The sequence below is a fragment of the Spodoptera frugiperda genome, chromosome 13, assembly GCF_023101765.2.
Source record: "Spodoptera frugiperda isolate SF20-4 chromosome 13, AGI-APGP_CSIRO_Sfru_2.0, whole genome shotgun sequence".
In the NCBI taxonomy this organism is placed as follows: Eukaryota; Metazoa; Arthropoda; class Insecta; order Lepidoptera; family Noctuidae; genus Spodoptera; species Spodoptera frugiperda.
In genome coordinates this window covers 8,891,351-8,905,160 of record NC_064224.1, presented here as the reverse complement: position 1 = coordinate 8,905,160, position 13,810 = coordinate 8,891,351, and the positions used below count along the sequence as shown (strand labels likewise).

Sequence of the window (13,810 nt, the reverse complement as noted above, 5' to 3'; positions counted from 1 at the left end):
TTAATCACCACACTTGCTCAAAGGTTCGCTTGCACATCATAACAATATCGGGACCAAACTAAAGACAACTCACCCTTCTGGCAAATAGGAAGCAGCCCTTCTCCTCCTCGGGCGTCGTAGTGGCCGGGACTAGCTGCAGGTCCGCTGTAGCACACTCCTTGCCGTCTTCACCTAACACCACGAAACAAAAATATTGTGATATATTTATAGGGATAGAACTTACAAACGAAGTGACGTAGAATTTTCTCTCTCTCTAAACCAATCTTGAGAAAAATTTTGATTGTACCAACACCATCTCATAATCATCTAACACTTGATTTTCAAGTCAAAAAATAGTGATACGTCTTATCAGTACCTCTACTATGAGTTTGAAGTATTGTCGAAGTATTTGTCGATAAAATTCAATTAGTTCCACGTGTGACCGGTAGAGGCGTTGAAAAACTTGCCTTACAAAAAATTTACGTCGTCGCTAGCGACTATCGACAAATACTATTGCTTCAAACTCATGGTAGAGGCATTGAGTGAGGCAGTAATTTAAGTTTAAACAGAAATACAGTCCTAACATACCTCTTTTTTTCGGGGAAAATCATCCAATGACTTCTCCTCTTACTGACTAAAAACCACCCCGTTCCTTCTCCTGCTTTTCGAGCCGGAGCCCCGGTAAACCCGCTAGGTAGTCCGTATGTTTGAAGCTCCGGATACAGACATTTAGTGAGGCAGTATTTTAAAAAGAAACGCAGTCCCAACCTACCTCTAGAGAAGACATTGAGCTCAGCGAAGCAGCCGGTCTCGATCATCTCGGTCTGCCAGGGGATGCTGACGGAGCCCGTGTTGAACTTGCCGTAGAACGTGTCGTCGGCCGCGTCCAGGTTCACGCCCTTCACCGTGCTGAACTGCTCGATGTCCAGCACGTCCTTCGCGTATACTGCGTGCGGCTGGAACGAGGAAAACTATTTGTTACATACGTGCGATACAAAATTCATTATGTCTATAAGGATTCTATTTAATATAAGGATCTCCTGTTAAGGAGTGGAGTTCTTTGCCGGAGTCTGTTTCCTGATAGGTATAACCTGGGTGTCTTCAAGGCCCGAGTGAAAAGGTTGCTTATGGGCAGACGTGTTTCATCGTGGGCCGCATCATCATTTACAAAAACAAATATGTCTTAAAATTCTGTGACTATAACTTCCGAAAAGTTATTTTATTTGCTATTTGCAACATAAGCCAGAAATTAGTGATTAATTTTATTGAAAAAAAACATTAATTACTTAAATCCATCCATCCTACATTATCGTGTGAGATATTGAAAAGATTGCAGTCTCAAATAAGACTCTAGTAACTAAGGCTAAATTAACTTGTAAGTACAATTTGTTTGTTTATAACTCCAAATGATGTTGTTCGAGAATTTATTTATAACGCTCGACTTGTATTTATAATGTTGAATGCCAATGTTTATAAATACGACGGTCTGAGCGTTTCGCTCAGAATTGCATTCTAGGTTTGTATTAATGTAAACAAAATACATTTATGTTTCGTTGGAAATTATAGATCGGACATCGTTTAGCTATGATATAAGAGCAACGAATACTCTTCGATTCCTATTAAATTTGAAATCCCTTTAATCGGCATTAACAGCACTCGCGGGAAGAATGGGAGTAGTGGAAAATCAACTCATTTTATAAGTATAGTTAATAAGTTGTCTCACATTAGGATTTTCTCCTATGTCGTGAGTGCGTTTATAAACATCAATTTCACAAACTCATGACGTCCAAATCCGAAACAACAATCTGTGGATCACACAAAGTTGCTCCGAGTGACAATCGAATTTAATACAATTTTATTCTAACTTTCGTGAGACATACTAAATTATTTAGAGTAGCAGCGCGACAATCGCCGAGTCGTGTGTCGCGAATTGCTCCTCTTGAATATGAGCCTCTAGCATGGTTTGAAACTAGTCGAGTTCCTCGTCGAAACATCACGTGAGTAAGCTGATAACAGAATTTAATACACGTTGCGTCGTAGCCGGTTGCCTAGCAACCGTGTTAACTGTGCAGTGAAATCATTATGAGTAATGTATATGAAGTAGTGCATACGTCGGGCACGAATGGCGCGTCGACCATGCCGGCCTCGAGCCTGGCCCAGTTGAGGTGCGCGAAGAAGCGGTGCTGCTTGACGGTGGCCGCCCCGCGCCGCCCCGCGCCGCAGCCCAGCCGGGACACGCACGACTTCGACAGCAGCGCCGTGCACAGGGCTCGTGCACACTCGCTGAACTTCGACGAGTACTTCTCTTGCTCGTGCTGGAATGGAGAAATTCGGAATTATACTTATGTTTATTCTAATAAGTAGTCAAATAAACAAAGGTTCTTTGTAACAATAATCCGGTTAAAAATAGACATAAACATTTCAATAAAGTCGATTATTTTGTTTGTTTCATTAAAAATATTACCTCACAAACACAGGATTCAACTGTTTTACACTAAAACGACTTAGAATGGTTCCTAAAAACATTATATCATGTTCACGGAACTCAACACCCCTCCCCCCAGATTTTATACGATTACAAACACCTTTTTGGTGTAAATCATTGACATTAGTACAATCTCTTTACTTTATTAAACTATATAATTAAGTCTTTGACTGCCAATAAAAAACTGTTGAAGGCGTTCAATGTGTTAAAAACCTCCTTAATTAAATTTTACCACAATAACCTATTTAAAGAAAACGTAAATACACTAACTTTAACCCTCCTATCGACCTCCTCCCGCTTGACCTTCTCCTTGCGCGCGCGGAAGGGGGCGCGGCCCTCGATCATCTCGTACACCAGGCACCCGAACGAGAACCAGTCCGGGCTGAACGTGTACCGCTCGTTGTCTATCACCTGCAATCCAATTATAGTAATGTTAAACATTTTTGATGTAAAGAAAACATATATCACACATTAACAGACTTTAGATACACAGATCATTTTCAATTTTATTTCAACGTTCAACGTCACGCTTGTTATCCCCGAAAGGGTAGGCAGAGATGCATTGACGACAATTTTATTTCTTTGCAATAAAGATGAAAAACGTATTAAAGAAAAACGTCTTCTGTTTTAAAAAGAAATCGCATTTAACAGATCGTTTTCATGTGCCCAGCTCTTAAATATTGGTTCCCATTTTATTTGAAATTAGTCGAACATTCCCGTAACACAATCAAGTGAGTTAGCTAACTGCATAAATATTTAATGAAAATAGAATAGCCCAATATTTAAGTATTTTCTTCTTTATCGTGGATGCGTTTACAAACATACAGCTTCACATACACATGACACCAAGACTCGAAACAATTTGTGGATCACACGAAGAATTGCTCCATACGGGCATCGAACCCACTAGACATTGTACGGCAGCCGGTTACCCAGCCACCACACCAACCAAACAAAAAGCTATAACAAAAAGGCTTCGTGCTAACGTACCTCGGGTGCCATGTACCCGACGGTCCCGACCCGGCCGCGCACGCTGCCCCCCTCGGGCACGTCCACGGCCAGCCCCAGGTCCGAGATGCGCACGTGGCCCGCGTCGTCCAGCAATATGTTCTCCGGCTTACAGTCCCTGGAACACAGCGAAATGTTTTATTAACAACTAAAACAATTATTGTTTCTTTTTTTTTGTTCTGAATCTAAACAGTTGGTTAAATGGTTGATGGTCTTAAACATGATATAAAGACATATTTTGGTGTATAAACATGAGCACATAACCCATAGCAGATAGGCTTTTTCTTGAAGGGGAAAATAATCCAACGATTTCTCCCGCCTTGGGCGGGGCGAGAGGGAGTGCTCGCACATAGGATGCGTTCTCTATTCTCTCAATCGTTTGTTGTAGTGAGATGATCGTAGGGTATAGTGTTACAAGGCATATAGGTCGGCAGGATGAGCAGTTTGGTAAGCTTTCCAGGACACGAATAGGAGTCCGATAGGTAATGCCGGCCACATCTAGTTATTTTAGAGATTGACGAGAAAAGGTGATATCTTGTACCTAACCAATTTGCAAAAATAAATATCATTTATCAATTAATACGGTAAACTTTGTTGTAATAACAATACTACACTAGAAATGTTGATGATCAATAGAATAAGTATATTAATTATTATGTTATCGGCTTACTCACGTAATTATTTAACGAGGAACTCGACTAGTTTCAAGCCATGCTAGGGGTCATATTCATAGTCGAGTTCCTCGTCAAACAGTTACGTGAGTAAGCCGATAACATCATAATTAATTTAGTACAGTACTCTCAACGGATCTTGGCAGGTCTGAACTACGTGCAGAAGGCTGCGCAATAAGTATTTTTTAGAACCAAATGGTGGCATGAGGCGAGGTGCGGGGGGCGGCGATCTAGGCTAGAGATTGACCATTTCTAAATACAATTGACCCTTTACACTTATTGCGCAGCCTTCTGCACGTAGTTCAGACCTGCCAAGATCCGTTGAGAGTACTGTATGTCTCACGAAAGTTACAATAAGATCAGAATAAGTAGAGTTACCTATAGACGATGCCCATCTTGTGCAGATGCTCGAGTCCGCAGGCGACCTGCGCGGCGTAGAACCGCGCGCGCTCCAGCCCCAGCCCCGTGTCCGCGCCGCACATGTTGTAGATGTGGAACTTCAGGTCGCCACCTGCGGAACATCATACACTGTTACATTCATTTATCTAATGACTGCCTTTGGATTAAAACACAACTCTCATAACACAAGTGAGTTGTAGATGTGGAACTTCAGGTCGCCACCTGCGGAACAATACATTTCTAAATTAACCTAATGATCTAAGATCCGATGATGCCTTTGAGTGCGAATTACCAATCTGACATAGACTCACGATTCGATATAACTCTAATAACACAAGCGGCAAAAATTTAGTTGGCTATCGCCAGAATACTGAAACGATACAAAATTTTAAGTTGTACTTAAATATCGTACTATCTCTTGTCATTTTATAAATGTATTTGTAGTGACATGTGTTATAATGTTACCCAAACCCTGAAAGGCAGACCAAGTGACTGAGTACTTTAAAAGAAGGGTACAAGAGTAGACGAACCACCTGATAGTCAGAGGCCAGCACCGTCCATGAATATCAAAAATTAAAGAAGTTAAAGGTTATTGGATCCTCGTTTTCAACATCTCATAACAATCTTCAAAACGCAACGTCACGCCTTTTATCGAACCTGAAGGGGTAGGCAGAGGTGCACATGCACAAACAGCACTGTACAAATGGACACCCACTTTTTACCATTTACGTTATAGGTAAGTCCCATGCCACAGGGAGTGAGCCTATTGCCATATACTGGTCACCATTCCAGATTCTGTGCTAATATTGAGAAGTTTTTGAAAAAGCGAAAAAAAGCCAGCAGTACGTTGCTCGACCAACAAGGCTGTCTTCTTAAGTTGTTACTAACCGTTCATAATAGTGAGTACTAAACACAGCGCGTCCTTGGTCTCGTACGCGTACGCGAGGTTGACGACGAAGCGCGAGTTGATGCGCTGCAGGATCTGCTTCTCGATCAGCACCATGGCCTCGCCCTTGCGCTTCTTTATGCGTTTCTTCTCCAGCTTCTTGCACGCGTACATCTTGCCCGTCGCTCGGACCTGGAGGGAGATGTATTGGGTTATTTATGACAAGCTTTATAGGCATAGGTTCATATTAGAATCGAACCGAAGCTGCCGACTACCTAGCAGGTTTACTGGGACCTACAGCGAGATATATTGGGTTATTTATAAAAAGTTTCTTAGGTATATTCTCTGTCTGGCTCAAAGAGCAGGAGTAGGAACGGGATGGTTTTTAATCAGTAAGAGTTACAGTAAAACTCCCTCTCGCCTCGACCATGGTGAGAAAAGTATTGGATGATTTTGACTCCTTAAAACAGTTTCTTCCCCTAAGCAATATCTTCTAAAAATGACTTAGCGTCATGTAGCACTTAAACTAACCCCTTACTTGCAATGTTAGGTGTCACTTATAGGTTGATGACAACTAAAATGTCTATCTTAGCTTAGAGGGCTCTCAAGCATTAGAACTTCCTCTTAAAAAATAATCTATAGACAAAGTGACTGTATGTATAAAATCGATGACACTATAGTCATAAGACGACGTAAATATATCACAAAGGACCAGTTAATAACCAATTAATACCACTAACTGGTGGCTAAACAAAAAAAAACACCTTATTTCGGAAACTATAACGTCCCCAGCTTCCTACGCTGGCAAGGGCCCAACTTAGCGGACCTCATGTAAACAATGATTACGTGTTTACTTAGGCAGAGAGTTAGCAACCATCACTCACTGGTGACACAATATTTACATGATTGATCGACTCCGCGAGCTGGCCTTGAGAGTTGCTAGAATTATTATTATCAAGTCAAGCTTTTTAACACACTTTCACAAAGAAAAATTGGCGATTACACTTTACTTTTTCAAGACACAACCGATGTCTGAATTACAACCCCTTTTTATACTCGAAGGGATAGGCAGAGGTGCACATTACAGCACGTAATGCCGCTGTACAATGTACACCGACTCTTCACTTTTTGTGTTATAAGTCCCATGTAATATTCTGAATTACAAAATATCTAATTAAAATGAACGTAAACCGACGTTTAATTATGATGTAAACGCAAAGTTTATGGGTCACATCGGTCATGTTATAAGTGTAACTAGATGTTCTTAAGTGTAGTTTAGAAGTCTGGGATTGTGACTGGTGTGTTCCCACACATAGGCTCATCAACTCTAATACAGAACTCATAATTAATCAATAGGCCAGTGCAGATAGGTTTTGAAACAAAAGAAATTTATAGTAGAATGAAACCTATTGGAAATCGAAGAGAATATGCTAAAAATGAAAAAAAATAAAAATTCCACTCCATCCGAGTTCGGGAAGTGGGGGGAGGGAGGTTTTAAGAGTAAAAATCGGTTTATCGCAATTTTCGGCGAAACTACAAGTCCTATGAAAAAAAGTTTAATGGCAAAGTTGTAGGTAATAAAAAGATCTACAACTTTTGTATTTACACATTTTTTATATTACCTCAAAATTTTGTGGAAAATTAAAAAAACTACGATTTCGGTTTTTTATTCTTATCTTTGACAAAAATATTTATTTTTTAACGAAATTTTGTGAAAACGTGCCTTTATATGTACCAAACACACTCTAATTTTTTGGAATTGAAAAATTTATTTTTTTACCAGATATTGATTAAATACCGAAAAATTATCCTAATTTTCAATCGAAAATTCACGCGTCAAAATGTCAGCTTTTTTATAAAACTCGGTGGGCTTTTTATTCTTTGAAATCTCTACTTTTCGATAGTGTAAAAAAAAATAAACGTTACTATGAAAAATGTTCAGAAAAAACAGGTGATAGTGAACGGTGGCTAGAGATCGTCCCGCGATTCCCGACGCCCGGAGTGTCTCTGGAGGAGCGAGCGACACTGAGATGACGTCTCCTCCTTCTGCGAAGCAGTCATGCTAGCAAAGAAGGAGGCGGGATACGTGAGGGAACGAACCTCCTCACCCCCCAGCCTTCGCGAGAGACACTCTGGGCGTCGGGGATCGCGCAAAGAACTCTGGCCTCCGTAAGTACGGGTCTGTAGACGGCGAGCAAGGGTAGCTTGCCGCCCGAACAGAACTAGACCCGTGCATGCGGCGCGTCGCGTTCCGCGCGCGCCTCAATGAGCCATCAGACCACCTCAGATGGTGTCTAGTAGGGCTGATGCCTGATCCGGATCTGCGGACTAACTAGCGGGTTTACCGGGGCTCCAGCTCGAAAAGTAGGACTAGAAACAGGGTGGTTTTTAGTCAGTAAGAGCCTGACATTCCCTCTCGCCTCACCTAAGGCGAGAAAGGTCATTGGATTGGATTGGATGATTTTGCCACCTTAAAAAATAAAAAAGGTTTATAAATTATCTTCAAATAGCAACAAATAAGTATCTACGTATTTAATTAAAACAAAATTCTACAACTTTCTTATAACATTGTAGATGTTATATCAAATATAAACATTATTAACTTATTTGATTGTTAATCATAGTAGAATGTTTTAATTTATATATTTTTTTTAATTGTCAATGTACCATTAAATCTTACTCTACATGAGTTAATTGTAATAAATAGCTCAAAATTGTGCATAATGATGAAAAACAATTTTTTCGATTCGAGTTTTTTTAGTTTATTGCGTTTTTTGAGAACATTTTCCATGGTAACGTAATTTTTTTTTACACTATCGAAAAGTAGAGATTTCGTCGAACAAACAGCCCACCGAATTTTATAAAAAAGCTGACATTTTGACGCGTGAATTTTCGATTGAAAATTAGGATAATTTTTCGGTATTTAATCAATATCTGGTAAAAAAATAAATTTTTCAATTCCAAAAAATTTGAGTTTGTTTGGTACATATAAAGGCACGTTTTCTCAAAATTTCGTTAAACAATAAATATTTTTGTCAAAGATAAGAACAAAAAACCGAAATCGTAGTTTTTTTAATTTTCCACAAAATTTTTAAGTAATATAAAAAAAGTGTAAATACAAAAGTTGTAGATCTTTTTATTACCTAAAACTTCGCCGGAAATTGCGATAAACCGATTTTTAATCTTAAAACCTCCCTCCCCCCCACTTCCCGAACTCGGATGGAGTGGAATTTTTATTTTTTTTCATTTTTAGCATATTCTCTTCGATTTCCAATAGGTTTCATTCTACTATAAATTTCTTTTACTTTTTACCTTTATTAGAGGTATCTGCACTGGCCTATAAATGAAATGTTAAATAAAAGATGCGGAGGTATAAAGAATGGAAGATTGAAGAAAATAATTTAAACCGAAAGTATCTACGAAAATGTATCAGACTCTATCTTGACTAAAACCACCCCGTTCCTTCTCCTACTTTGAACCGGAGTCCCGGTAACCATTCACGTTGTCCGCGGCACCGGAATAAAAAATATATCTTCCGCATTACAAAAAAGTATTAACTTACCAACTAGCCTTAACTAAAATACTTGAGCATTACTAACAACTAAAAACAAATAACTAATTAAAAGGGACATCAAAAATAATGCTCTCGGTTCGGTATCTACGAACGGGAATCCATTAAACGCAGTATTGTCGTTTAGCGGAGCAGAACCGAGTGTAAGGGTGCTTCTTCACCAGAGATGTGCTATGCTACGTTGCTGTGGATGCGTTTGGTATCTACTAATCATATTCATTGGTACATATAGCTTAGCACTGGTGGAAACGGACTTAGCTATGTTTTTTATATGGAAAGATGCGTGCTATGAATGGCTTCCCTACAATCGATTCTTCACATCTTCACTTTGCTGCGGCGCATCATCATAGCACATCTTACTAGCACAACTATATAGCTTAGTATCAGTTGACGATCCATAGTTACATAGAACGATCACATATTTTCACAGCTTAGCTATTACATCTTCGCAGCATAGCTACATAGCACATACACGTCACGCCTTTTATCCCCGAAGCGGTACGCAAAGGTGCACATTACGGCACGTAATGCTGCTACACAATGTACACCCACTTTTCACCATTTCGCTCACCTAGTAATATATTGGCACATCTACAAACAATGCGAAATTGACTTTATATGGTTTACGTGTTTAAAAGTGGATATTAATCTATTTATTTCCATATTCATCGAGAGAGGTCGTACCTAAGTGTCATTATACCATTATTGTAGTTCCCCCCTCACGCACGTAAAACAACGGTTCATTGGTCAGTAAACTAAAAACTAAACAAGTCAGGTAAACTATGAAAACCGTAAATGTGCCAATATATTACTAGATGTGCGATTTGTACATAGTACATACATAGCGCATCTCTGCTGGAAAAGCACCTTTACTTCGAACCCGAGGAACAAGCAACCCATTTCACTCGAAACTTGGAAACTCGAGGGGAGAGGCTATAGGAAACACTGCGACAACGAAATCTATTAACCAACTTAATAATTGTTCTCTTGGAGTTCTGTACTCCATTTAGGAGTGATGTTAGACGTTGTGGATAGTTGTGTCTGGTTGAAACATCAGTATCTAACTGGAGTAATAAATGAGAATTAGGGAATTATTTGCAGTAGGTTTTAAAAGAAATTTAATAGTTGTCTTCGCCAAAACTTGTATTTTTTGTGAGGGAAAATCAGACAATGACTTCTCCCGCCTTGTCGCGAGGAAGTGTCAGACTCTTACTAACTAAAAACCTCCCCGTTCCTACTACTGCTTTTCGAGCCAGAACTCCGGTAACCTTTTTTAGGGAAAATCATTCAGTGGCTTCTCCCGCCTTGTATGAGGCGAGAGGGAGTGTCAGACTCTTACTGACTAAAAACCACCCCGTTCCTACTCCTGCTTTTCGAGCCGGAGCCCCAGTAACCCTCTAGGCAGTCCGTAGCTCCGGGTCGATGTAATCCGGACTTAGCTATGATATAGGATATAGCTGTCGGTGTATTAGATATGGTGGATATGGTGATATTGGATATGGTATTAATTAAAGCTAAACATATCACATTTCTAATTGTCCCAGTTAGTTAGGAAACGCCGACCTCGTCTATAAACACAGTGTTTTGTTGCTTATTTACATAATAACAAACATTTTAAGCGAACTTTATGCACCAACAACACCTTTCTTTATTTAACATATTAAAGTCAACATATAGATATCATCAAAACCACATTTTTTATGTAATAGGGGACAAACGAGCAGACGGGTCACCTGATGGTAAGCGATCAGCGCCGCCCATGGACACCCGCAACACCAGAGGAGTCACAGGTGTATTGCCGCCATTAAAAATAATCTCTTTATATTTTATTATTGTATGCCTTAACGGCGGGACATACCTAAACTCATTTTAATGATTTAAGATCTGTATTTATAATGCATACCTATGGTCCACAATAAAGCTGATTTAATCCGAATAGCCACTAACCTGACAAGCGCAGACCTCTCCGAAGCCTCCCTTGCCGAGGACCCGGTACATCCTGAAGGTGTGCTGCGTGACCGGCTGCGCCTCCAGCCACTTCCACTGCAGGTAGCGGTGGAAATACATGGAGCGCTCGAACTCCGCAAACGGAGCGCCCGCCAGGAAACTCTTCACGCATCGCACGCATTCTATGAATATGTCTTTAGCGCCGGCTGCAACCAGAAATAAGACATACATACATACATATCGTCACGCCTTTAATCCCCGAAGGGGTAGGCAGAGGTGCACATTATGGCACGTAATGCCACTGTGTACACCCACTTTTCACAATTTATGTTGTGAGTCCCATGTAATAGGTGGTGAACCTATTGCCATATACCGGGCACATTTCCAGACTCCGTGCTACCACTGAGAAATTTTCGAAAAACCGAAAAAAGCCCAGTAATTCTTAGCCCGACCCGGGAATCGAACCCGAGACCCCTTGCCCGGCAGTCGCAGTTGCAACCACTCGGCCAACGAGGCAGAAATAAGAATAATTAGAATAACCGCCACGCCGTACTCAAAGTCATTTAATGGTAACTTAACCCAGTCCTTAGCGATTGTTTTCGGAACAAAATGGTTACTAAGGAATAGTTTAAGTAATCATTAAATGTCTCTGATTGCGGCAGTAAGAATAAGAAATATTATTTGCTTAGAAGGCAATGCAAATGTCAGTAAAATATGCTAGATGACTAATTTCTATTTTAATGTCCGCCTTGTACATTATTTTAAAACATTAGACACGTATTTTTTATCATCTCACGGAAACGAATAGTTACGAAGATATATCGATTTGAAATATCGCGTAAGTTTTATACATAGATATGACGTATTTGCTGTCAATCCTAAACTTTTTGTTGCTGTTTTATCTAAGTTTTGTTACCTTATAAAATAAAATAAAATACGTTTCTAACATTTTTTCATTGCCTAACTGACGGACTAAATAGATTTTTAATTTTCATACTCCGTCATCATCCCTGTTGTAGAAAAATTTTGGTCATCAGTAATCAACATTTTTCTGTACTTTTTTGGTGTCGCGTTTATTTAAATTTCATACAGAAAATTAGTACAGAGATGGACATATTTCCTTAGACATACACATACTCCAATAATCTAATTCATAGGTAGACGAGTGTCAAGGTACAATTTTTTCGATATTTGCGAAAAAGTGGTATATTTTGAAACCGTACAATTAAGCTGAACATATATTGGTATCTACAATTCACCGACATTTATAGTGTCGTAGTTTAAAACCAAATCTAAATCGATAAGCATTTAATCTAGACACAAAATAGCTCCCTAAACGACTATAAAATTAAACTAACATCCATTTTCAAGGCCATTACACGAAATAAGGTACCAATCTACATAGGTACAGCTGTTTTTTTCATCTGTACATACACAGGTACATCATACATATCGTCACACCCTTATATCCCCGAAAGGGTAGGCAGAGATGCACATTATGGCACATAATGCCACTGTACAATGTACACCCACTTTTCACAATTATTGATGTAAGTGCCATGTAATAGGGGGTGAGCCTATTGCCATATACCGGGCACATTTCCAGATTCCGTGCTACTACTGAGAAATTTTCGAAAATCCGAAAAAAAGCCCAGTAATACTTCGCCCGACCCGGGAATCAAACCCGAGACCCCTTGCCCGGCAGTCGCACTATGCAACCACTCGGCCAACGAGGCAGTCAGGTTTTTTCATCTGTAAACATTTTAAATCACTTCCTACCGTAACAAATTTAGGTCCCTTTATACCCGATCGGGAACATGACAGCCTTTTAGAGATTTTATCAAAAAACCTTAATGGTCTCATCGATTATGAACCGACGGTCATTAGACACGTTGTTAGCAGACAGCTTCATTGAACAACGTTTAGCATATTTAGTACTTGTTTTTCACGCATATTAAGGCGCATTTTTCTTTGTAACTAAGCTAGAGAATGGATCAAGAATGTACTGACTGACTTAAAGAAGTTAGCACTTATGGTTTTTGGGATTTACAATCATATCGGTGAATTCGGTTTAATATATGCGAATTAATTATTGTGTTTTTCGGCTTACTCACGTAATTATTTGACGAGGAACTCGACTAGTTTCAAGCCATGCTAGAGACTCATATTCAAGAGCAGCATTTCGCGACACACGACGCGGCGACTGTCGCGCTGCTACTCCATGGTTTGCAACTAGTCGAGTTCCTCGTCAAATAACTTCGTGAGTAAGCCAACAAGCCGAGTAAAATATAATAATTAATTTTGTATGTCTCATGAAAGTTATAATATGAATAAACTATGTTATGTTATGCATAACTTCACGCCTAGCTCCCAAAGGGGTAGGCAGAGACAATGGAAATTGCTACGATAAGACAAAGGAACGCAAATTGCTACGATTCTTAAAGATCTCTTTCGCTTCAACAGTCATCAATCTTTTCCAGCATACTCGTCGATTAAAGGCAATTGTAATTTGGCCCTTCTTTAATATATCGCCAATCCTATCTTAAGTTCCTCACCATCAATCGTAGCGCTGGCCTCATCAATGACCTGCCTGCTGACGACGTCGGTGACAGCCTCGCAGTCGTCGGTCTTCAGGTACCTGCCGAACACCTCGGCCGCGAGCATCGCACGCGTCTCGTCCACCTCCACCTCATACCTGTCTGTCTGCAAGCAAAACTATAGACCTTCGAACATTGATGTTTATCTTGGTAGATGAGTTATTGATGGATGGTGGTTGACTGGGGCCTTAGTCTGCTATTACAATTGTGTCAGAATGGTCGATCATTGGGCAGTGCGAGAGGGATGGAGCTATACAACCTACATAG

General features: G+C 39.9%; 1 protein-coding gene across 3 annotated transcripts in view; it reads right to left on the bottom strand.

Annotated features, from left to right (window-relative positions):
- The window catches only part of LOC118270229 (G protein-coupled receptor kinase 2), an 88,333-nt gene that overhangs the window by 6,088 nt on the left and 68,435 nt on the right, over window positions 1-13,810 (bottom strand). For 2 of the 3 annotated variants that reach the window (XM_050697970.1, XM_050697971.1), the window contains exons 4-12: window positions 13,502-13,661; window positions 10,947-11,152; window positions 5,431-5,620; window positions 4,522-4,654; window positions 3,455-3,590; window positions 2,735-2,875; window positions 2,091-2,294; window positions 752-935; window positions 74-171 (exon numbers count right to left, since the gene is read on the bottom strand). In XM_050697970.1, coding sequence (XP_050553927.1) covers window positions 74-171; window positions 752-935; window positions 2,091-2,294; window positions 2,735-2,875; window positions 3,455-3,590; window positions 4,522-4,654; window positions 5,431-5,620; window positions 10,947-11,152; window positions 13,502-13,661 — 1,452 coding nt within the window. The remainder of the gene's footprint in view (window positions 1-73; window positions 172-751; window positions 936-2,090; window positions 2,295-2,734; window positions 2,876-3,454; window positions 3,591-4,521; window positions 4,655-5,430; window positions 5,621-10,946; window positions 11,153-13,501; window positions 13,662-13,810) is intronic. The other variant, XM_050697972.1, reaches the window with a different exon arrangement.